This window comes from Myxocyprinus asiaticus, chromosome 28 (assembly GCF_019703515.2).
Source record: "Myxocyprinus asiaticus isolate MX2 ecotype Aquarium Trade chromosome 28, UBuf_Myxa_2, whole genome shotgun sequence".
Lineage (NCBI taxonomy): Eukaryota > Metazoa > Chordata > Actinopteri > Cypriniformes > Catostomidae > Myxocyprinus > Myxocyprinus asiaticus.
The window spans coordinates 578537-603501 of NC_059371.1; the positions used below are offsets into that span (position 1 = coordinate 578537).

Here is a 24965-nt window from a genome sequence, read left to right on the forward strand (position 1 = left end):
TTATTAATGTATGAGTCAAACTCACTCAGACTGCTGACATTTCCATTATCTCAAAGGAAAAAGTGTCGTGAGCTCAGCTGAACACCGTCTTCACTCCCACTGGTTTTCACACCTGAAAGTTGCTCTTTATTTGTATAAAGTTAAACTTTTCTCAACTTTGTTGTGTCGTTCGCAAAGCTCACATCTAGTCACCAGAGGTCGCTGTCGCTTTATCTCTGGAAGTCGCTGCATGTTAGTATGGAGCTTGAAGCACAGCAGAGTGGCCTGTCTTTTAAATGCCAGCTGATCTTGGCTGCACCAATCAGACGAGGCCACATCACATTTCTGAATCTATGGTGTGAAATTGAAATGCAGTAAAAATAGGGCAAATATACATATTTCTTGAGTGTAACCTTACAGGTAGCATCTCCTTTATGAGCCATTAATAATCAAATAATATATAATGTTTTATATAATAAAAACATTAATGACACTTATATTAATGACAATTTATACTTCCATTTTCCATTGACAAACATATTTCTTAACAGATTAGTGGTTCATAAACATTCAAATATATTTAATAACATTTTAGGACATTCATAACATTCAAATATGCATGTATTTTCAGTTTTAACTATCAAGTCAAGTTATCTTTATTTGTATATTGCTTTCTAAACACATTGTTTCAAAGCAGCTTTACAGAAAATCATGCATTAACAGAAAATGAAACTGCAATATCTATAAAGTCTTAAAGTCATCATTGTGTAGTTTGATAAATATGATTGTAAATTGTGTATAAAAATAAATAATTAAATAATAATTGTATTTAGAAACCATGTGAGCAAGCCAAAGGCGACTGTGGCAAGGAACACAAAACTCCATAAGATGTTGGTTAATGGAGAAAAATAACGTTGGGAGAAACCAGGCTCACTGTGGGGGCCAGTTCTCCTCCGGCTAAACAGCATGAATATAATGCCAATATTCATTACTTATGTACAGTGTAAGTCACGGTTTAAAATGAGTAAACTAAGTAAGTGTTAAGGGCCAGTGTTTAAACAAAGATTTTGTATGAACTAAGATTAATAACTAATGTCTTTGAAGTCCATTGTTGGGCCTCATGTATTCGGATATAAGACAAAGGCAGGCCTGCACACAGTGGTAAAGCCTGACTGAGGCCTACACACACAGTAATAAAATCTTACTGATAACAACTGCACCAAAATCAAACAAAGGGAGTCCAAAACAGACTACAAATTCCATGAAGCCTTGCTCACTTTACACCTATGTGTGAAATTCCAAAGGATCGAACTCTCAACTCCTATTTGATGAGGCGCACGACAGAACGCCCCTCAACCATGACGTCATCGGGAGTAGAAATACCTCTGAGATCCTTCTGGGCATCGCTTCCAGCAACTATGCGTGCCGTGCGTAGATGCATCTCATCGCTGCTCTCAGGTGTAGCCTCGTTGCACAAGGAAGTAACATACGACTTGAAACTGTGGCCATACAATCTCCATCTTGCTGGACAAGTTGAGATTACTCTGTGTTCCACGGAGACCTCCGAGCAGTCTGCATCTTCATCCGTTTGCCTGCAGAAGTGAAAAAGATTTCTCTTCCCTCTTCAACTGAGTCGACGTCGCTGATTTCTCAACCAACCCGCTGAGAATCAGCAGCCGTACCGCCTGCCGACAGAGCGAGTAAACGGCTTCCCATCATCACCCGAGCCTTGAGGAACTGAGTCGGAGTCAAACAACGGATGAACACACATTCTACCTGCGTCCTCACGCGATTCAAGTAAGAGGTTTACGTCTGGGCAGAGATAGAATATTATAGTGTTATTCTTGTGTAGCAAGGTTATTGCTTGTACAGTTTATGGACCGCTGAGTCCGCTCATTGCTGCTAATAATATTTAAGGTATTACTGTAACGTACTGTTATCACGAATGATATTTGGACTGTTGTGTTTTTCCGCCATCGCGGATGAGACCAGCACACTGAGTTTATCCATTAAAGAACCAAAGACCGCAGGACGGTTTACGAGCTGTTCACCGCATCTCTGAGTGATAAACTAACAGCTGCTTTCTCTCCCACGATCGCGAAACCGGCTTCAGTGCCGCCACTTTATTCTCTCTCTCTCATACTAACCACACACACGCACGACCCCTCATACACATACCTTTGGATAGTAGATAACTTGGTGATAAAGCTCAGCATTGTCCCTTAGTTATTGTACAAGCGGAGACACGCAGTAAACGGGCAGACGGCATTAACCGGCTTCTCTCCGCCCACATTCGCGGCCATATTCTCTGACTGGAAATCTCGTGTAACGTACTCTCCACGAGAGTCACGTCCGCCATTTTGTGCGCGTCACTCCTTACACACATTCACACACACAAATACCTTCCTCTCATGTGTTATAGGCTTATTTTGATTTCCATGTCTAATCATGTCACTGTTTAGTTTGTAGTTGTAAGTCGGAAGTTTATTGACTGCATTGTATTGATTATTAATTGATATTACTTCATCAATAAACTTTGTTATATTTCAAAGAGTGTTTTGGTTTGTTTTGCATACACCTCTGTCAAGGGCTGGCAGGGGATGTCAGTGCTTGGATTCAAGCCTTCATTGTTTCCTTTTGAATGTCGATGTTCTCTGGACATCGATTTTCCTCAGAGAACAATCTAATATTGAGACTGTCATACTGTCAGGTTATTAGTCGCTGATTCCAGGGTGGTGCCCCGGCGATATTAATCCTTATTAATATTCTATTGATTTTTGATAATTGATAATTATCTTTGATGATTGTTGAATTTGAAGAATCAATAAGCTAGTGTTAATTCTAATCAATGTTCCATTGAATTTGATAATTAATGATTATCTTTGATAATAATTAATATTCTATTGAATCTGATAATTGATGGTTATCTTTGAAGATTGTTGATTTAAAGGATTAAAAAGCTAACATTGATTCTATTCAATGTTCTATTGATTTAATAATTAATAATTATCTTTGATAATTATTAATTATTGCTAATAACCAAACCCGCTCTTGAACGTAGTGCACAACACCATACTGGATTAACTGCAGAAGTTCTGAAGTTCAGTGTTAGTTGGCTGATGAAGGCTTTTGTTGGCAATTAATTGATAGTTTATATATTTCATTTTAAGAGTGTAGTCCATCATTAGACCAAGGTGATGCAGGCAGAGATCAGTGAGGTGCATCGCATTGCACTTAACTATCTGTTAAGTGTTGTATGTAGTAATGCAATAATGCCTAATATTATTCCTGAATTTGATTTCTGTGTCCATATACTGTATGCTGTTTTTTTTTATTGTGTTGCTATCAAAAACATGCGCTAGACTGTGTTCCTAACTTTTTTACCTTGAAGCCCCCTCTACTTGTATATCAGAAAGTCTCTTTCTCTCCCCACGCACTGTGTGTGCTCATCCATCTGATAGGCTACTTGATACATTTCTAGTGGTTGACACATTTCTGCTGGTGTATCATCCATCCCCACGCAGAGGCCCTTGTAGCCGTTTAATGGTCTCATTATAAAGCGTGAACATGGCAACAAGGGATGCAGTTTTAAGAGGTAGTTTTTGCAGTCTTGCTGTACATGGTTATGATGTTGTAGACATTCCATTCGTTTTTAAAATACAATTAAAATAATCTCACAAGCACTTGGCAACGCAACAGCCAGTGCAAATTTCATTTCAGGTTTTGCTACAGATCATGACCAGGGTGTTTGGAGAGTTTACATTTTTATGTTGAGATTTTGCTTATATCATGTTGAGTTAGACGAACACGCTGTTTCACTAGTATTATGCATTTTATGGATCTTTGACCGGCACAAAGAATTTTGCGGCACATCTTGCAGTTTTTCCTCAAGTTAAGACATCCGTCAATCCGTAATTATATATATAATGATTCCGTCTGGACTGTCCTCTGTTTGTCTGTTTTTGGGGGTGTGTTTGTTTTGTGTTTTTAACACATGGCTTTGTTTGTGTTTGTTACACCTTCTTGTCTTATTTTTGTTGTGTTAATTGTTGTCACCTGTTCCTCATGTGTTTTCCTCTGTCTATATCAGGGCTCTTCAACTACACACAAACTAACAAATCAAATCACTTTATTGTCACTCAACCATATACACAAGTGCAACAGTGGGTGAGTCTTGGGTGCCGTTCCGAGCAACATAGCAGTCATGACAGTGATGAGACATACAAATTTACAATAAACATCAGATTTACACAACACAATTTACATATCTAATATACACATTTTTACACATAACACAATATACAACCCCAATTCCAAAAAAGTTGGGACAGTATGAAAAATGCTAATAAAAATACAAAGTATGTAAATTATATTCATCCTTTGCTAAATTGAAAACGCTACAACTACTCATTATATGATGTTTTACCTTGTGAATTTCTTTGTTTTTTAAATGTACAGACATTTCAAATCAGATGATTGCAACACACTCCAAAAAAGTTGAGACAGGGGCAATTTAAGACTAATAACAATGTGACGATGTGTTAAAATAACAAGGCAATGTGAAACAGGAGATGTTAAACAGGTGAGGCAATCGTGTCATAGTATATAAGAAGCCTCCAAAAACAGCCTAGTCCTTCAAGAGCAAGGATCATTCGAGACTTGTCAATTTGCCAACAGATGCTTCAGAAAATAATCCAGCACTTTGAAAACAATGTTCCCCAAAGACAAATTGGAAGGATTTTGGCCATTTCACCCTCTAAAGTGCACAATATATTTAAAAGATTCAAGGAATATGGTCAAATCTAGGTGTGTAAAGGGCAAGAAGAAAACCACTTCTGAATGCACGTGATCTCTGATCCCTCAGACATCATTGTCTTAAAAAATATCATTCATCTGTAATGGATATCATGAACATGGGCTTGGGTATCCCTTTAGTAAACCTTTGGTTAGTCAACACCATTCGCCGCTGCATCCACAGATGCAAGTTAAGACTTTACAATGCAAAGCAGAAGCCCTACATCAGCACTGTCCAGAAACACTACTGACTTCTCTGGGCTCGGTCTCATCTTAGATGGAAAGTAGAACAGTGTAACCATGTTTTTTGGTCCGATGAGTCCACATTTCAAATCGTTTTTGAAAAACACAGCCTTCGTGTTCTCCGGGCCAAAGAGGAAAAGGACCATCCAAGCTTTTATCAGCGTCAGGTCCAAAAGCCAATATATGTATGGGCCAGGGGTGTGTCAGTGCCCGTGGCTTGGGTAACTCGCACATCTGTGAGAGCACCATTAATGCAGACAGATATGTACAAATTTTGGAGCAGCATATACTGCCATTCAGCACCGTCTTTTCCAGGAATGTCACAGCATTTTCAGCAGGACAACTTCAAACCTCATACTGGCCAAATAAGCAGAGTGCGCGGATGCTAGATTGGCCTGCCTGCAGTACTGACCATCTCCAATTGAGAATGTGTTGGATTATGAAGCACACAATACGGCAACGAAGACCCCTGTACAATTGTGCAGCCGAAGTCATGCATAATGGATGAATGGGGGAAAATTCCACTTTCTATACTTTTATCTTCAGTGCCAAAATGCTTAAAAAGTGTTATTAGAAGAAATGGTGATGTTTCACAGTGCTAAACACTCAACTATCCCAACTTTTTTGGAGTGTGTTGCAATCATCTGATTTGAAATTATTTACATTTTCAAAAACACAATAAAATTCAGAAGGTAAAACATCTTATAAAGTTTAGCTGTTGTGCTTTCAATACAGCAAAGGGTGAATATAATTTACAAATCACTCCTTTTTGTTTTTATTAGCATTTTTCATACTGTCCCAACTTTTTCAGAATTGGGGTTGTACAAATAATAATATACAATGTACAGTATACAATACACACAATATAGAATACACATACAATATAGAATACGGAGTATACAATAAAAATAGTATATATAAAATATACAGTAGGTTGTATTGTGCTGTATTGACATTCAGGCTGTCAGTTGATTGTCAGTTACTAGTGTATTGTTGAGAGAGAATATAATTTATGACAGTCCAGTGTGAGATAAGATTAATAAAGTGCAGTGCTGATGTATTATATTGATCGTGAGAGATCAAGAGTTCAAAAGTCTGATTGCTTGGGGGAAGAAGCTATCATGAAGTCGGCTGGTGCGGGTCCAGATGCTGCGATAACACCTGCCTGATGGTAGCAGTGAGAGCAGCCCATGGCTCGGGTGGCTGGAGTCTCTGATGATCCTCCAAGCTTTTTTCACACACTGCCTGGTATATATGTCCTGGAGGGAGGGAAGCTCACCTCTGATGATGTGTCTGGCAGTTTGCATCACCCTTTGCAGGGCTTTGCGGTTGAGGGCAGTGCTGTTGCCGTACCAGGCAGTGATGCAGCCAGTCAGGATGCTCTCTACAGTGCTGGTGTAGAACCGTGTGAGGATGTGGTGGTTCATTCCAAACTTCCTCAGCCATCTCAGGAAGAAGAGGCGCTGGTGAGCCTTCTTCACAATGACCTCAGTGTGGACGGACCAGGTGAGTTCCTCTGTGATGTGGACACCGAGGAACTTGAAGCTGCTGACTCTCTCCACCGGTGCTCCATTGATGGGGCTGTGTTCTCTGTCTCTTCTACTGAAATCCACCACAAGCTCCTTGGTCTTACTGACGTTGACGGAGAGGTTGTGCTCCTGACACCAGTGTGTCAGAGTGTGCATCTCCTCTCTGTAGGCTGTTTCATCATTGTCAGTGATCAGACCTACCACCGTCGTATCATCAGCAAACTTAATGTTGGCATTGGAGCTATGTGTTGCCACACAGTCATGTGTGTACAGGGAATACAGGAGTGGGCTGAGAACACAGCCCTGCGGGGCTCCAGTGTTGAGGGTCAGTGATGAGATGTTGCTGCTCATTCTAACCACCTGGCATCTGCTTGACTGGAAGTCCAGGATCCAGCTGCACAGTGAGCTGTTTAAGCCCAGAGCCCGGAGTTTCACATCAAGCTTGGTGGGCACTATGGTGTTGAATGCTGATTTGTATTGATATGGTACAGGGACAATGGTGGATGTTTTAAAGCATGTGGGGACCACAGACAAGGAGAGGGAAAGGTTGAAAATGTCTGTAAAAACACCAGCCATTTAGTTTGTGCACGCTCTGATGAAGCAGCCCAGAATGCCATCTGGACCCGTGGCTTTACGGATATTCACCCGTCGGAAGGATCGGGTTACATCCGGATGTTGGGATGTCGTTATCAGATCATGATCTCCCAGAACATCTCCCAGTCCACGTGATCAAAACAGTCTCGTAGCATGGAATCTAATTGGTCTGACCAGCACTGGATTGTTCTGAGGGCGGGTGCTTCCTGTTTCAGTTTCTGCCTGTAAGCGGGCAGAAGCAGAACGGAAGAGTGGACCGATTTTCCAAATGGTGGGCAGGAGAGGGATTTTTAGCCATCCTGGAAGGGAGAGTAGCAATGGTCCAAAACCTGTTCCCCTCGTGTGTTGAAGCTGATGTGTTGGTAGTATTTCGGTGCTATTGACTTGAGGTTGCCGTTGTTAAATTCCCCGGTCACAATGAACGCAGCCTCAAGGTGTGCGGTTTCCAGCTTGCTTATACTCCCATACAGTTCCTTGAGTGCCTGGTCTGTGTCAGCTTGTGGCGGGATGTACACAGCTGTGATAATGACTGCTGTGAATTCCCTCAGTAGCTAGAATGGTCGACAAAGAAGCATGAGATAATTCCAGATCAGGAGAGCAGAAGACTTGATAGACTTGATCAGAGTACGTTCCTCTGATCACATCAGGATTTGTTGATCATAAAACATACACCACCTCCTCTGCTTTTACCTGAGAGGTCTTTCACTCTGTCCGCTCGGTGCACGGAGAAACCCCACGGGTTTGATGGCTGAGTCTGGAATCTCCGCAGACATCCATGTTTCTGTAAGGCAGATAATGCAGCAGTCCCTCATCTCTCGTTGGAAAGAGATCCACGCTCTCAGCTCGCAGAGCTTGTTGTCCAGAGACTGAACATTTGCCATTAGAATACTTGGTAGAGCGGGGGTTGATTTGCATGATGTCTTAGTCTGATGAGAACACCGGCTCTCCTCCCCCTGCCCAGACAAAGGGCTCCGCTGTCATGTTTGAAAACAGCGGGTCGGCATTGAGGTATTTAAAGTCTGGTTTTCGGTATGCTATTACAGAACAAATGTCCAAAAGTGTTTGTCTATCATAGACAATAAGGCAGACATCATCCAAGACAAAAAACATAAGAATAGTAGGCAAAACAAACAAAAAACTGCAATACTGGGTCAGAGATTGCAACGCAGCAGCCATACTCAGCGCCATCTTGAACTACTAGAGATGTTAGGGATTATCCAGATGAAATCTTGGCAGGGACCTACATTTTTTCATTTTCAACTTAGCTAGCACTTTCATCGCAAGTAACATGTTAATTAAAAACACCCTTTATACTGAGTTTTTATTTTTATTAAAATAGGCACTGGTACTATATATTGAATTATAATTTTTTTAAGAACTGGCTATAATTTCCTTTATTAGATCTGTCTGAAGAACAAACATGACAACTTACAAAACAAGTTTTGATCAACTTTACTTTGGGGGAAAAAAAAACATAATGGTCATTTTAGGGCTATTGTTTACAAATAATGAACATTTAGATCTGCTAAAGCCCTCTAAAAATATTAACCCACCTATGAAAACAATGGCCATATAGAACTGTCATGTTTCCTTAAGAATTAATTTAAATTGAATTTTCTTTTTTGGGAAAAAAAGAGAGAAAATATCTATTCTTCTTTTTTCTCTACAATATCATATTTTATTCAGTGAAGAGGAAAATTAGTCCTGCAAATATGGTGAGACAGACCTGTTTTACACTTCAAGAAAAGTGAATAAAAGCAAACTCTTCAGCGTATTTTCTTTGAACGTTCAGTTTTCAGTAGACAACATTTCTGTAATTGCTGTGATCATTTTTCATCTCTAGATTTGACCGCACTCCACACAACTAAGCAATTTATATAAATACATTTGACTGAAAAAGACACAATCAAATGCTCACCTAAATGGTGCGATCAATGTTTAGTAAAGCAGTGGAGCTAATCTATCGGCAGAAAAGCCAATCCGGACAACTGATGACAGCGAATGCTGTTTCACACGCCACAGACTGTTGTTAAACTCACTGCTGATTGCTGTGCATCGAGCTTATGAACGCTAAGTTTGCTGCAGAGACCGCTCTGCTATTTCAGGAGAACAAGGCAATTTTATCAAAAATCAGTCAGAGGGTCAGATAAAGATGACTGGTGGGCTGGATTTGGCCCGTGGGCCACCAGTTGACTAGCCCTGGTCTATATGGTGCATTTTCCCTCATGTGCTTGCCAGATTGTTTTGCGAGTTCTGAAAAAGAGGATGAGGAAGAAATAGGGTCTGGTGCCCGAGTCGGCCGCTGATTGCAGTAAGGCACCCGAGTCCGGCACTGACCATCAGGAGGCTTCAGAGTCCGGGGCTGACCACCAGGAGGTTTCCGAGTCCACAGCTGACTGCCAGGGGATGGCAGAGTCCGCAGCTGACTAACAGGGGGTGGCTGAGTCTGCCACAGTTCTTCCCATCACACTCAAGGAGGAGGAAGAGACAGGTCCCTGTTTCCGAGTCCACTGTAGCTCTCCAGGAGGGGTCAGAGTTAGCTGCAACTTCCCTGCTGGCCACCAATGACCCATCCATCTCTCCAGTGGCCGGAGAGTCTGACCCTACCCCTGCAGCCACCAAATCAGTCCCTTTCCCAGAAGCTGCCGATGGCCCCACAGTCCCTCCATCGGCCGCCATGTCAGTCCCTTTCCCTGGAGCCACCAACAACCACTCCAGGGCTCCAGCTGCTGCCAATGTCCTACCTATTTCCCCAGGAGGGATCCGAGTTAGCTGCAGCTCCCTAGGAGAGGACCAAGTTCGCTCCAGCTCCCCTGGAGGGGTCAGAGTTTGCTGCAGCTCCCTAGTCAGTCCCTTCCCCAATGGTTGCCGTTGTACTACCCATTTCCCCAGCAGCCCTCTGCCCTTAGCCGGTCCTCTTCTCAGAGGCCGACAACCCAACCATCTCCCCAGCGGCCATTGACCCAATCATCTCCCCAGTAGCCACCATGCCTGTCAAACTCCCTGTGGCCATCGATGGCCTATCCATTTCCCCAGCATCCACCCTCAATCTCTCCATCTCTCCAGCGGCCACTGCCAGGTCAGTCCTTTCCCCAGCGGCCATCAGTGATCCTGCCCTTACCCCGGCTGCGCTGACCGCACTGTGGTGTGGGTCTCCAGCTGCCTCACCCTTGCCCTGGTGTCCTGTCTGTCTTGACCCCTGGTCTCTTGGTTGTCTGTCAGTTCTGCATTGGTCTCCTGGTTGTTCACTATCTCCACCTTGGTCCCCTGGTCGTCAGCTGGTACCACCTTGGTCTCCTGGTCATCCACAATCTCGGCCTTGGTCTCCTGATCTTCTGCTGTTTCTTCGTGGCTTTCAGCTCTATTGGCCAAGACTTCCTGATAAAATTAAGTAGTTTTAAATTGAAACAGGAATTATTTAGTAAAGTACGGCTTACATTGTTGTAAGCACAACATGAAGACTCGTAGGTCAACAAAAGTACAATTTCAAAATCATCCATTGCTGGACCTGATCTCCCAATATTTTGATCTGTAGTCTAGCACTTAAACCACTATGCCACTCAGCTGACACACCTCAATGGTTGTAAAGAGACATGACAAGTTTAGAGATAGCACACAAAAGCATTGGTTAGCATGCTAACTGATTGTCATGCTGAGCTAATGTTGCCTACAGATAGCATTGCAATCTATTGGCCTTAAAAGCATAATTAGCAATGCAAAGCTTTCATAGCATGTAGCATGCTAACCATGTTAAACAGATCATTTTCTGTTGAACTATATGTGGTGCTGTCTCCAAACTGCTCAGATTCCCTCAGGACATGATATCAACCAATTGCCTAATAATTGACAAGTCTAAACAACACCTAAGACACATTCCAAATTGAGAATACATAATGATTGCTAAGAAAATTGTGTTATTGCAGTTAAGTAGTTTTGAATTGAAACAGGAACTATGCTGTGGAGTATGGTCTATGTTGTTGTATGTAAGCCCAAAGTAAAGACTCAAAAGTTAACAGAAGTAAAATTTTTAAAACCATCCTTTTCTGGTCTCGAACTTGCAATCTTTGGACCAGAGCACCAAACAATCAACAAGTCTAAATGACATGCACAGCGGTCACCATGGTCAAATTTGCATTGGTGTAACTTTTCAACTAAGATAAAAATCTAAACTCTTTACAGTAATTTCTGTGCAGCTTGGTCTAAAGATCATGTAATAGCCAGGGTTTTGATGTAAGAGGAATGTTGTAATTACCATACGCGAGTTATCAGAAGAAGCAATAATTTTCTTTCTAGATCGGACAGTTCAAAAGTTTTCTGTAAGAGTAAAGTGGATTTTTGAACTGGTGGTGGCGCTATGGAGTTTGGCCTAGAGACCCCAAGCTTGGTTGAGGGGCTATTGGTACCCACACCTATCAGTGTGCCAGATATCATAATTTGTTTATGTACATTTCATGGTGCTGCCTTAAACTCCCATTAAGGAGAAAGAGGAAGAATAATAGGAATAATAAGTAGCAATGATCGGGGACAAGCTCTACAGCTATACAGTAAGCACACTACAAAGATTTCCAGTACAATTTAAATTCAACTTTAAGTCTTACCCAGGTGGAGATTAACCCTGAAGCTTTTGAACTGTAGCCGTCAGCATTACATACAGCGCCACTCAATCAACACAATTCAACAATGGCAAAGACACATCCCAAGGTTAGTCAATACACAAAAGCATGACCATATAACCACCTATGAGATCACCAAGGTCCAGATCTCTGTAAATTTTTCATATTCTGGGGTCAGCCAGAAGGCAACAGTTCAAAAAGGTAGTGGGCAGGGTGAGTGGGGTCCAGTATGATTTGTCCAGCCTTTTTCCTCACTCTGGAAGTGTATTTTTTTTGTGGGGGGGGGGGGGGCAGGGGGCAACCAATAATCCTCTCAGCAGTCCGAATTGTCCTTTGTAGTCTTCTGATGTCTGATTTCATAGCTGAACCAAACCAGACAGTTATTGAAGTGCAGAGGACAGACTCAATGACCACTGAGTAGAGCTCCTGTGGCAGGTTGAACTTCCTCAGCTGGTGAAGGAAGTACAACCTCTGCTGGGCCTTTTTCACAATGGAGTCAAGATGTTTCAGGATATGATGCAATCCCATGTTGACTGCATCATCCACAGACCTGTTTGCTCGATAAGCAAATTGAAGGGGATCTAGAAAGGGTCCAGTGATGTTCTTCAGGTGGGCCAACACCAGTCTCTCAAATGATTTCATGACCACAGATGTCAGGGTGACAGGTCTGTAGTCATTAAGTCCTGTGATTTTTGGTTTCTTTGGGATAGGAATAATGATTGAGCGTTTGAAGCAGCATGGGACTTCACACTGCTCCAGTGATCTATTGAAGATCTGTGTGAAGATGGGGGCCAGCTGGTTAGCACAGGATCGAAGACACGCTGGTGAGACGCCATCTGGGCCTGAAGATTTCCTCGTCTTTTGTTTCAGAAAGACGCGGCTCACATCATCTTCACAGATCTTAAGTGCAGGTTGAGTAGCAGGAGGGGGGAGGAGGGGGGTTGCAGGAGGTGTTGGTGTTGGTGTTTGTGTGAAGTGAAGGTCAGAGTGGGCGTGGGGTGTGAGACTGGGCCTTTCAAATCTGCAGTAGAACACATTCAGGTCGTCAGCCAGTTGTTGGTCCACCACAGGGTTGGGGGTAGGAGTCCTGTAATTTGTGAGTTGTTTCATGCCACTCCACACTGATGCAGGGTCGTTAGCTGAAAACTTGTTTTTCAGCTTCTCAGAGTATCTTCTTTTAGCCACTCTGATTTCCTTGTTCAGTGTGTTCCTGGCCTGATTGTACAAGACTTTATCCCCAATCCTGTAAGCATCCTCTTTGGCCTGACGAAGCTGCCTGAGCTCTGCTGTAAACCACGGTTTGTCGTTGTTGAACTTTAAATAAGTCCTAGTAGGAATGCACATATCCTCACAGAAACTGATATATGATGTAACAGTAGCTGTGAGCTCGTCCAGGTCTGTGGCTGCAGCCTCAGAAACACTCCAATCCATGCAATCGAAGCAGGCTTGTAGTTCCTGCTCTGCTTCATTGGTCCATCCCTTTACAGTCCTTACTACTGGCTAGGTTGATTTCAATTTCTGCCTGTAGGTTGGAAGAAGATGAACCAGACAGTGATCAGAGAGTCCCAAAGCTGCTCTAGGGATAGAGCGATATGCATTCTTTATTGTTGTGTAGCAATGATCCAGTATGTTCCTGTCTCTGGTGGGGCATGTGATGTGCTGTTTGTATTTGGGCAGTTCACGTGTGAGATTTGCTTTTGTTAAAAAGTATTGTTGTTCCATGCCTGTGATTTGTTCAACAGTTCTAAGAAGTCAACATGTCAAAGAATTCAAAATCCTTGGGCTCTGGAGGCATTGGAAGACACTTTCGTGCTCAAGCTGATACCTCAGGCAGGCCCGCAGACCAGGGACTCGGTTTGGATGGAGAAATTCTGTGTTAACTGGCGAGTATATCTGTAATGCTGACGAAAGTCATAGCGGAGATGGAGGATCTTGCTGTAATACGTCGATCAATTACGGTGATGGAGGTGAAATTCTCTTAGTTGGTTACAAGAATCGGGGACGTCGAGAGACAGATCGATTATCTGGAGTCATCGGAGAGGGAATTAGCTGCTAATCCGAAAACGTACACTGAGGATTTGGAGAATCGTAATCGGCAAAACAACATCTGAATTGTTGGAATTCCTGAGCATGAGGAATGACATGAGGGCATGAGGGAGACAGGCGATCAATTCTGGCCAAATTTCTGAGATCATCCGATAAAAATCTTGTGTTGCGCGAGGCAAGGAGTAAAGGAAGGCTTTCTTGGCAAAACCACAGCATTTTCTTGTTCCCAGACTTTGCAAATTCGACGAGAGAAATGTGATCGATGCAAGGAATGTAAGAAACACTTACATCAATGGAGGATCGCTTTTGCAGTGATGTTTCCGGCCAAACTGGGAGTGGATACTGGGGATGGCTGCAAAGTGTTTACATGCCCACAGCAAGCATTGTCTTTCGTAGAGTCAATGGGGTGAGAAAGCCATTTGGTGTTTCTTACATGGCCCCCAGGTTGGCTTGGCTCACTGAACATACACTTGGCTGTCTGGGAAGGCTGGGCGCCATTTTGTTTCTTTTTGTGCTGGTTCCACCTAGCGGCTGGAGTTTTGTTTTATGTAGTAACCCTCCTTCAGGAATCTCTTGCATCGACAGAGGATCGCTTTTGCACTGATGTTTCCGGCCAAATTCAGAATAGATACTAAGGATGGCTGCAAAATATTTACATGCCCACAACAAGCGATGTCTTTCATAAAATCAATGGACTGAGGAAGTCATGGTGTGTTTCTCACATTGCCTACAAGTGAGCTTGTCTCGCTGAACATACACTTGACTGTCTGAGGAAGCTGGGCACCTTTTTTTGTTTCTTTTTGTGCTGGTCCCGCCTAGCGGCTGGAGTTTATTTTGTGGAATAACACTCCTTCGAGACAGTTGTGGATGAAACTGCTTGTTCTTTGTGTTTATGCCTCCTATTGGCTGGCGTTTGTTTTGTGGAGTATTTTTTGCAGGACATTGGAAGGAATAGGTCATCTGTATCAAATACAAAGTGTAGAATGTCCAAAAGTTTCCCGAAAAATACACTAGATGTATTTCTAAAGAAAAAGGCCTCAATTTAAAGAGGTCATGGAAAAACATGATCAGGAGGACAGATGTAATAAAGACAGAGAGGAGAGCAAAAGGAAGGAGGACAGAGAGCAGAGGAACAGAGACGAGGAGGACAGTTAAAGTTGAAGTCAGACATTTATATACACTTAGGTTGAAGTCCTAAGAAAAACTGTGGACCTCCACAAGTCTGGTTCACCCTTGGGAAAAATGTCCAAATGCCTGAAGGTATGACATTCATCTGTACAAACAATAGTACGCAAGTATAAATACCATGGGACCACGCAGCCATCATACTGCTCAGGAAGGAGATGCATTCTGTCTCCTAGAGATGAACGTAGTTTGGTGTGAAAAGTGCAAATCAATCCCAGAACAACAGCAAAGGACCTTGTGAAGATGCTGGAGGAAACAGGTAGACACGTATCTATATCCACAGTAAGACAAGTCCTATATCAACATAACCTGCCACTGCTCCAAAACCACTATAAAAAAGCCAGACTACAGTTTGCAAGTGCACAGGGGGACAAAGATCTTTCTTTTTGGAGAAATTTCCTCTGGTCTGATGAAACAAAATATTAACTGTTTGGCCATAATGACCATCGTTATGTTTGGAGGAAAAAGGGTGAGGCTTGCAAGCCGAAGAACAATATCCCAACCGTGAAGCATGGTGGTGGCAGCATCATGTTGTCGGGGTGCTTTGCTGCAGGAGGGACTGGTGCACTTCACAAAATAGATGGCATCATGAGGAAGGAAAATTATGTGGATATATTGAAGCAACATCTCAAGACAGCCATGAAGTTAAAAGCTTAATCTCAAATGGGACTTCCAAATGGACAATGACCCTAAGCATACCTCCAAAGTTGTGGCAAAATGGCTTAAGGACAACAAAGTCAAGGTATTTGAGTGGCCATCACAAAGCCCTGACCTCAGTCTGATAGCAAATGTGGGCAGAACTGAAAAAGAGTTTGAGCAAGGAGTCCTACAAACCTGACTCATTTACACCAGTTCTGTCAGGAGGAATGGATCAAACTTTCAGCAACTTATTGTGAGAAGCTTGTGGAAGGCTACCCAAAATGTTTGACCCAAGTTAAACAATTTAAAGGCAATGCTACCAAATACTAACAAAGTGTATGTAAACTTCTGACCCACTGGGAATGTGATGAAATAAATAAAAGCTGAAATAAATAATTTCTACTATTATTCTGACATTTCACATTCTTAAATGTATGTTAACTTCTGACTTCAGCTGTAAGGAAGGGATAATGTACAGTCAACTGGTATAGCACATTAAACCCAGACAGGGTGATCAGGACCCGACGCAAATGGATCTTTTATCACCCTGAAGGGGTTTATTGTGTGATTAAAAACTGGCTGACTGAACATTATTCCGCTTATTACACAGCTACTAACCAAATAAATAAATACATTGACATAAAATATTGATTTGTGTTGAAATTATGTAATTTGAGAAGAAATCAGTGAACAGCTGAAATCAACTTCTGGTTTGTTCTGTTGGTGTTTATTTTGTGAAAATGACTGCTTGACTCCTCATTATTCAGCCTATTACAAGACTACTTGCCAAATAAATAAATAAATGCACATGACACATTGATATGAGTTTAAATAATTTTATTAGCATACTTGTAGAGATCTCACAGTGAGGCAAGAAGCAGGAGAGACGGCTCACAGAACCGGATGAGCAGTCTGATACGTGGAATTGTGGTTGTTACAGAGCAATATCTGACTGCAGGATGGCACCATTGACCAATCAGAATAGAGTATTCCAGAGAGCAGTGTAATAATAACAGGTAGATGATATAGATAATAAGTGTTTATGTAGTGTATAAAATGTGTTGCGCTTGTAGGAGTAATTTAAGTATAATTCTTAACACACCAACCCCAGACCTAATTTATTTTATTTTTATTTTTTTCCTTTTTCAGCCAATTTGGAATGCCCAATTCCCAATGCGCTTTTAAGTCCTCGTGGTCGTGTAGTGATTCGCCTCAATCCGGGTGACGGAGGATGAATCCCAGCTGCCTTCGCGTCCGAGACCGTCAACCTGTGCATCTTATCTCGTGGCTTGTTGAGCATGTTGCCACGGAGACATGGTGCGTGTGGAGGCTTCACGCCATCCACCGCGGCATCCACGCTCAACTCACCACGCGCCCCTCCAAGAACGAACCACATTATAGCGACCACGAGGAGGTTACCCCATGTGACTCTACCCTCCCTAGAAACCGGACCAATTTGGTTGCTTAGGAGACCTAGCTGGAGTCACTCAGCACGCCCTGGGATTTGAACTAGCGAACTCCAGGGGTGGTAGCCAGCGTCTGAGCTACCCAGGCCCCACCCCCAGACCTAACTTAACCCTAAATTAAACTCTGCAAAAAAGAAAATTAAGCTTTTGAACTGGAGTCTCCAAACAATATGTAACCTACCATGTCACCACATAACCAGCCCTCAAACAAACATTGTTGTCTAAGAACATATGGTTCAAAAGTTATGGGCAAAAATAGTGGTTTTTGGGATTTCTTGAATCGTAGGCAAAGCTGTCAACATTGCATGTAGATTGTGGAGCAGGACATGGTCATGTGTCTGTCACTGGGGGAGAGAGGAAGCGGTAAGGGCCATCACCTTACAGTGATGACGGAGATGGGCTTGAAACGGCAGTGAGGGAGAGTCCCAGTCGCACAGATCTGACATTCCGTGAAGCTAAATGCTGCAAAGCTGCTGAACTTAAATATTTATGAGTTTATGTTGTCTCTTATAACTAAAGCTAAAGTAGATACCTTGTTGTGAAGCTGAAGAGTAAATGCCCTGCTGTGATGCTGAAAAGCCAAAGGCTGTTTGTTAGACTGGGAAAAACCATTAAAGCTTGATTTACCTGGACTGCCACCCGCTTCCCGCTTCCTTATTGTTGAATACTCTACAATGGTGCCGAAACCCGGGATAAGGAAGAAGACTGGTCGCCTTGGACATCTCACCGCTGGACGAAGTCATCCGTGCCCTGGCCAGCATCCAGGAGACCCACCACCAAGCCCTCCTTGCGCAAGAATGGCACCTCCAGGAGCCATTGGATCGGTAGGCCTTGCGGAGCTGGTTAGCTCCAGGCGGTTCCTCCACTATGGCCCCAGAAGCAGTGACGAAGCCACAGCTGTTGCTCCAAAAAATGGGCCCCCAGGATGAGCTGGAGTCATACCTGAGTTTCTTTGAGCAGTCGGCCACTGCCTCCGGCTGGCCGCGAACCCAATGGGCCCTCCACATGCTGCCGCTGCTTTCCGGGAAGGCCCAGCTCACGGCGCAGCAACTACCAGCTGAGGACCGCCTGGACTATGTCAAGCTGAAGACCGCTGTCCTGCAACGGGTTGGCCATAGCCCCGAACAACATCGCCAGTGATTCCGCTCCCTTACCTTGAGCAACGCTGGCTGTCCGTTCGCGTTTGCCCAACAGCTCCATGATGCCTGCCACATATGGGTGCTGGCCAAGGAAGGGTGCGGCCTGGAGGATCTTATCGACCTGATGGTGCTGGAACAGCTCGCAGACCTCCGCTTTTAATTCCGGGAACGCGGAGGAGCATAAACAAGCCAGTTATGCCCTCCGCAAAACTATCAGAGCAGCAAAACACCAGTACAGGGACAAGATTGAAGGACAGTTCAACACCACTGACTCTAGAAGCATGTGGCAGGGAATTAATATAATCATATCACCTACAGAGAGGAGTTGCACACTCTGACACGCTGGTGTCAAGAGCACAACCTCTCCCTCAACGTCAGCAAGACCAAGGACCTTGTGGTGGACTTCAGGAAAAAAGACAGAGAACACAGCCCCATCACCATCAATGGAGCACCGGTGGAGAGAGTCAGCAGCTTCAAGTTCCTTGGTGTCCACATCACTGAGGAACTCACATGGTCTGTCCACACTGAGGCCGTTGTGAAGAAGGCTCACCAGCACCTCTTCTTCCTGAGACGGCTGAGGACGTTTAGAATGAACCATCACATCTTCGCACGGTTCTACACCAGCAGTGTAGAGAGCATCCTGACTGGCTGCATCACTGCCTGGTACGGCAATAGTTTGCCCACAACCGCAAAGCCCTGTAAAGGGTGGTGTGAACTGCCAGACACATCATCGGAGGTGAGCTTTCCTCCCTCCAGGACATATATACCAGGCGGTGTGTGAAAAAAGCTCGGAGGATCATCAGAGACTCCAGCCACCTAAGCCATGGGCTGCTCTCACTGCTACCATCAGGCAGGCGGTTTCGCAGCATCAGGACCCGCACCAGCCGACTCAATGACAGCTTCTTCCACCAAGCAATCAGACTTCTGAACTCTTGATATCTCACGATCAAAATACATCAGCACTGCACTTTATTAATCTTATTATCTCACACCGGACTGTCATAAAATATATTCTCTCTTAACAACACACTGGCATCTGACTATCAACCAACAGCCTGAATGTCAATACAGTACAATACAACCTACTGTATATTTTATATATACTTTACTATTTTTATTGTATTTGTATTCTATATTATGTGTATTCTATATTGTGTGTATTGTATACTGTACATTGTATATTATTATTGTGTTGTGTAATTATGTGTATATTATATATGTAAATTGTGTTGTGTAAATCTGATGTTTATTGTAAATTGGTATAGGTCTCATGACTGCTATGTTGCTCGGAACTGCACCCAAGACTTTCACCCACTGTTGCACTTGTGCATATGGTTGTGTGACAATAAAAGTGATTTGATATGATTTGAATTTCATCTCTGTGCAACTCGGTCTGAAGATTATTTTTAGCCATTGTTTGGGCAAATCAGACAAAGCTCAAAGGACATGAAAAGTTTAAACTGTTAACGTCATAATCTAAGATGGCATCCACGGTAATGGGTGGAGTTGTAAGGTAAGAGGGGTCCATTAGAATCAGCATAAGGAGAGATATCAAACAAAAAAAAATGTTTCTTGGATACTGTTTCAAAAGATTCGCACAAAAGAAAAGTAAATTTTTGAACTGGTGGTGGCATTGTGGAGACCCCTAATTTTGTCTGGGGCTATTCATACTCAACTTTATCAGTGTGCCAAATTTCATTATTTTGCTATAAAGGGTTCATAGGGCTGCCATAGACACCCTTTTAAGGAGTAAGAAAAAAGACAACTAACGAATACAATATAACTTTGTGCTTGGCCCCTAATTTCTGAAGGTATGTACAGTTTAATTTTGCCTTTATGATCTCAATGGTCCTTTAGGAAACTCTCAATACAGTCAACAGCAGTCACAGTACCAGCAGGGGTCCGGACAGCACCAGCCATTCAGTCAACAGCAGTACCCTTCACAAGCAGGCTACAGTGCTCAGCCTCAGGGATACGGTAATATACACTACACCTCATCAATACTGAAATCATACCAGATCACACTGCTTTCTGTAGTAATAAATGGATCTGTCCAGCGAACTGAGCTGAGCTGAGCTGAGCTGTGCTGTTTGTTTGTGAAGGCCCGGGGCAAACGACCTCGTCTCAGTACTCTCAATATCAGCAAGGTCAGGGTCAGCAGTACACCTCATACCGCTCCTCATCACAGCCGGGACCCGCTGCTCAGTCACAGAGATCCTACACCTTTGAACAGGTGAGCTCTATTATTTTCCCATAGAGAGAGAGAGGTGCTGTTTGTGACCAACCCAAAGCAGTGATAAAAAGGAATAATTAACCCATAAATTAAAAATAAATCATAATTTATTCAACTTCGCTCCTTGCTTTGGAGTCATACAGTAGAATTGTGTGAGGAACAGACTGTTTTAAGTCTTCAAATCTCATGTCCAGCCCATGCTCAAAAACGGAGCATCACGTTCAGTTACTACTCACACAAGAACCAATGCCGTATTGGAGCGAAAGTGGGCTGGACACAAGCTTCTGCAGAGGAGAATAATGTGACTTAAATTTTCTTTGTCTTAAAGCAAAACTTAAAGTCACATAGCATTTCAGAAAGCTGTCAATTCCTTAATTATAGCACACATTAACAGTTATCTTTTATTTTTCTCTGTTAAGGGTCAGTATGGAAACTATCAGCAATAAAGCAACTATGGAAAGGTGGAAATGAATAATGATGCTTGTTTTTGGCAGTCATTAATGTACAGCCCTAATTATACTGAAGAACAGGAAAATGGAGGCTTCTGTATCAGTCCCTGATCACAGGTGTGCCACTGAATCAAATGCTATATAATACATTTTATGAGTGATATATTAATTACAGTATCTGTTTATAAACATCTTGGTGGAAAGGACAAGTCAAATATAATGACAGATACAAGGGTCTGTAGTTTTAAATTCAATCCTGCTTTTATCAAGTAGGATGGGCCGTTTATACCTGTGGACTGTAGCCTCAGTACAGATACATTTGCTTTTTTCTGGAAATATTTGTTTATTTTGCACTTTAAGTTTTACTGATGACTGACTGAATAAATATTGTTCAGATAGCACAACTCTCTCACAGCATATCTTTGAGGTATCCATGTTCTTTTTTATTATTATTTTATTTTATTATTATTTACTACTGTAAACAATTTTATAATTGATGGGGACACAGACTTGCAGGTCTTGGCCCTGTTAAAAAATGGCCAAAGTTGAAAACATAAACATTTAATATGTTGTATACAGTATAGATTTATTTATTAGAATCATTATACACTGGTGGTCAGAAGTTTGGAATAATGTACAGATTTTGCTCTTAAGGAAAGAAATTGGTACTTTTATTCACCAAAGTGGCATTCAACTGATCACAATGTATAGTCAGAACATTAATAAAGTGAAAAATTACTATTACAATTTAAAAAAAATAAATTCAGAACTTAAACTGCTTCAAAGTGTTCTCATCCAAAAATCCTCCACGTGCAGCAATGACAGCTTTGCAGATCCTTGGCATTCTAGCAGTCAGTTTGTCCAGATACTCAGGTGACATTTCACCCCACGCTTCCTGTAGCACTTGCCATAGATGTGGTTGTCTTGTCTGGCACTTCTCACGCACCTTACAGTCTAGCTGATCCCACAAAAGCTCAATGAGGTTAAGATCCATAACACTCTTTTCCAATGATCTGTTGTCCAATGTCTGTGTTTCTTTGTCCACGCTAACCTTTTCTTTTTGTTTTTCTGTTCCAAAAGTGGCTTTTTCTTTGCAATTCTTCCCATAAGGCCTGCACCCCTGAGTCTTCTCTTTACTCTTTTACATGAAACTGGTGTTGAGCATGTAGACTTCAATGAAGCTGTCAGCTGAGGACGTGTGAGGTGTCTATTTCTCAAACTAGAGACTCTGATGTACTTATCCTCTTGTTTAGTTGTACATCTGGCCTTCCACATCTCTTTCTGTCTTTGTTAGAGCCAGCTGTCCTTTGTCTTTGAAGACTGTAGTGTACACCTTTGTATGAAATCTTCAGTTTTTTTGGCAATTTCAAGCATTGTATAGCCTTTATTCCTCAAAACAATGATTGACTGACGAGTTTCTAGAGAAAGCCGTTTCTTTTTTGCCATTTTTGACCTAATATTGACCTTAAGATATGCCATCTATTGCATACTGTGGCAACTCAAAAACAAACAAAGTGTGTAACAAACCAAATAGCTTTCAAGTGTGTTTGATATGTGATTTTCTAGTACCAAATTATCAATTTAGCAATGATTACTCAAGGATAAGGTATTGGAGTGATGGCTGCTAGAAATGGGGCCTGTCTAGATTTGATAAAAAATGACATTTTTAAAATAGTGATGGTGCTGTTTTTTACATCAGTAATGTCCTGACTATACTTTGTGATCAGCCGAATGCCACTTTGGTGAAATAAAGTACCAATTTTCTTCCGAAATAGCAAAATCTATACATTATTCCAAACTTTTGGCCACCAGTGTACATGTTTGTTTCTTTAAGTAGTACAAAGTTCTTAACAGTCTTAAAGTGTGAAGTGTCCGTGTGATGTGTTTCATTATATTTTAGGGGACTGAGTGTTGTTTAGAATGTGGAATTAAAGACATTTTCTTGCCTTATTGTTGCTATGACACTGTTTAATATGAACAAATGTTAAGGTTATTTCTAAACTCAAACTTAAAACTTATTCAAGGTGGTATAAAGATAGATTCACCCCTAAGGGGACAGCACACCACAAACATGTGACAAATGGACTTTAACGATCATTTTTACTGGCTGTCAAACAGCTTTTATTCCACATTATACTAATCCGTGACAATCGTGGCATATGTGTTTATTTGTCATAATTTATCTGTGATTTGATTATTGGTAGTATAGTGTATTCTGCCGTTAGATCATCATGTTAATATGGTTGTACTGATCATCTGACCAGTTTGTTACATATCCATCTTTAATGTTTTGCATTGCTTGTGATATATGATTTTTTTTTTGTAATTGATAAATACGAAAAATAAAGCAAATTTCATCATATTTTTTTCAGTTGTATTAGTTGAAGTGAAGTTTTATCAGTTTTTATTTTTTTAATATTATTGTGCACATGCTGTTTTTATGAGCTGATATAACTTTAGAGACTACAATTAACAACTAATTATTGACTAAAAATGTTGGAGGTAACTGAAGGTGACTAAAAATGTTGAAAACTTGAAATACTGCATCTAAAAACTCAAATACACTTTTAATTTTATAATATTTTACATCGTATAAAGCTTGTATAATGTCATGTGGTAATATGTGTCTACCACCTACAGGGTTTAGGCTGTATGTAAGGTTTACATACAATAATAAGATTGAAAATTTATTATTATCAGACCATAAATGTATTAAAATTACACATTTGAAACTGAGTTATTAAGTGGTTAATTTAATTTTGTAATTCTGGTCAAATTTAGCACTCCATATACACTACCGGTCAAAAGTTTTTCTTCACATTTTAGAATAATAGTAAAGTCATCAAAACTATGGAATAACATAAATGGAACTATGAGAATTATGTTGTGACAAAACAAAATCCAAAATAAATCAAAACTGTTATATTTTAGCATCTTCAGAGTAGTCACCCATTGCCTAGAATTTGCAGACATGTACTCGACATTTTTCAACCAATTTCTTGAGGTATCACCCTGGGATGCTTTTAAACAGTATTGAAGGAGTTCCCATCTATGTTGCGCACTTATTGGCTGCTTTTCTTTATTATTTGGTCCAAGTCATCAATTTCAAAAACTTTTTTTATTATTATTATTAAATTTTAGTTTTATAATGAAATAAATTAATATGGTGGCACAATTATATTTTTGTCTACAAAACTAATTTCAAACATTTAAGCATACGCCATCAGATCAAAAGGTTTTTAAGATCATGAGAAACATTTCAGTCAAGGGTTTCAAAACTTTTGACCAGTAGTGTATGTTGAGGCATTTAAGCTTTTTAATAGAATCTGGAGAGAGGGTATATTACCGGTGAACTGGAAACGGGCTGTAGTACTTCCTTTTGTCAAACCTGGTAAGGAAGGACCCATAAAGCCGTGGGAAGTAGCACCTGCAGCACCTCCTGCTGTCGAGATGGTGGTGGTTCATTTCTTTTTTCTGTCCTTTTTTTAAAATTATTATTATTAATGCATTAAAACATTTTGGATGCATGTTTTCCTAAAAACTCTATGCTTGAGGAAGTCTTGACTCTTGAGAAATAATTTACAACATTTAATAGTGTCATAATTATTTATAAATCATGAGGGTTTTCATCTCAACAACCCCAGAACGCCAAGCCCCGTTTGAACTATTTTAACACTTGGAGCATCTAGCCGCACATCTCATGGTAACGCTTTTGGTTTATTATAAGCTGCCGGCGAGTAGTTTAATATTAACAGTTGTCAGTACCTTTTAACAGTCGTTTAGTTTGGGCTTTTAAACCTAAAATGTGGATATGTAGCCTACTTGTTTGGGGTAGAGCGGTACGTTTTCACTCGATGATCATGCGCTACACGAACGGGTTTAGCCATTGCGCACCCTCTCTATCATTGTGCAGCCTCTCTATGTTTACATACACCCTCCCGAGAATGTCAACGGGACAATACTGGGCCCTCCCGGGAGTTTGGGGCCCCCTTTGCTGTCGCGGGCCCCTGGCTAAGCCCAGGTAAGCCCGTGCAGGCGTATGTACAGGCGTCCATA

General features: G+C 41.7%; 1 protein-coding gene across 7 annotated transcripts in view; it reads left to right on the forward strand.

Annotated features, from left to right (window-relative positions):
* Positions 1-23271, forward strand: part of LOC127419215 (calcium-responsive transactivator-like) — a 67791-nt gene extending 44520 nt beyond the window's left edge. For all 7 annotated transcript variants that reach the window (XM_051660438.1, XM_051660439.1, XM_051660441.1 and 4 more), the window contains 3 exons: positions 20085-20204; positions 20330-20460; positions 20880-23271. In XM_051660438.1, the coding sequence (XP_051516398.1) occupies positions 20085-20204; positions 20330-20460; positions 20880-20906 (278 nt within the window). In that variant the 3' untranslated portion in view covers positions 20907-23271. The remainder of the gene's footprint in view (positions 1-20084; positions 20205-20329; positions 20461-20879) is intronic.
* The last annotated feature ends 1694 nt before the right edge of the window (positions 23272-24965 follow it).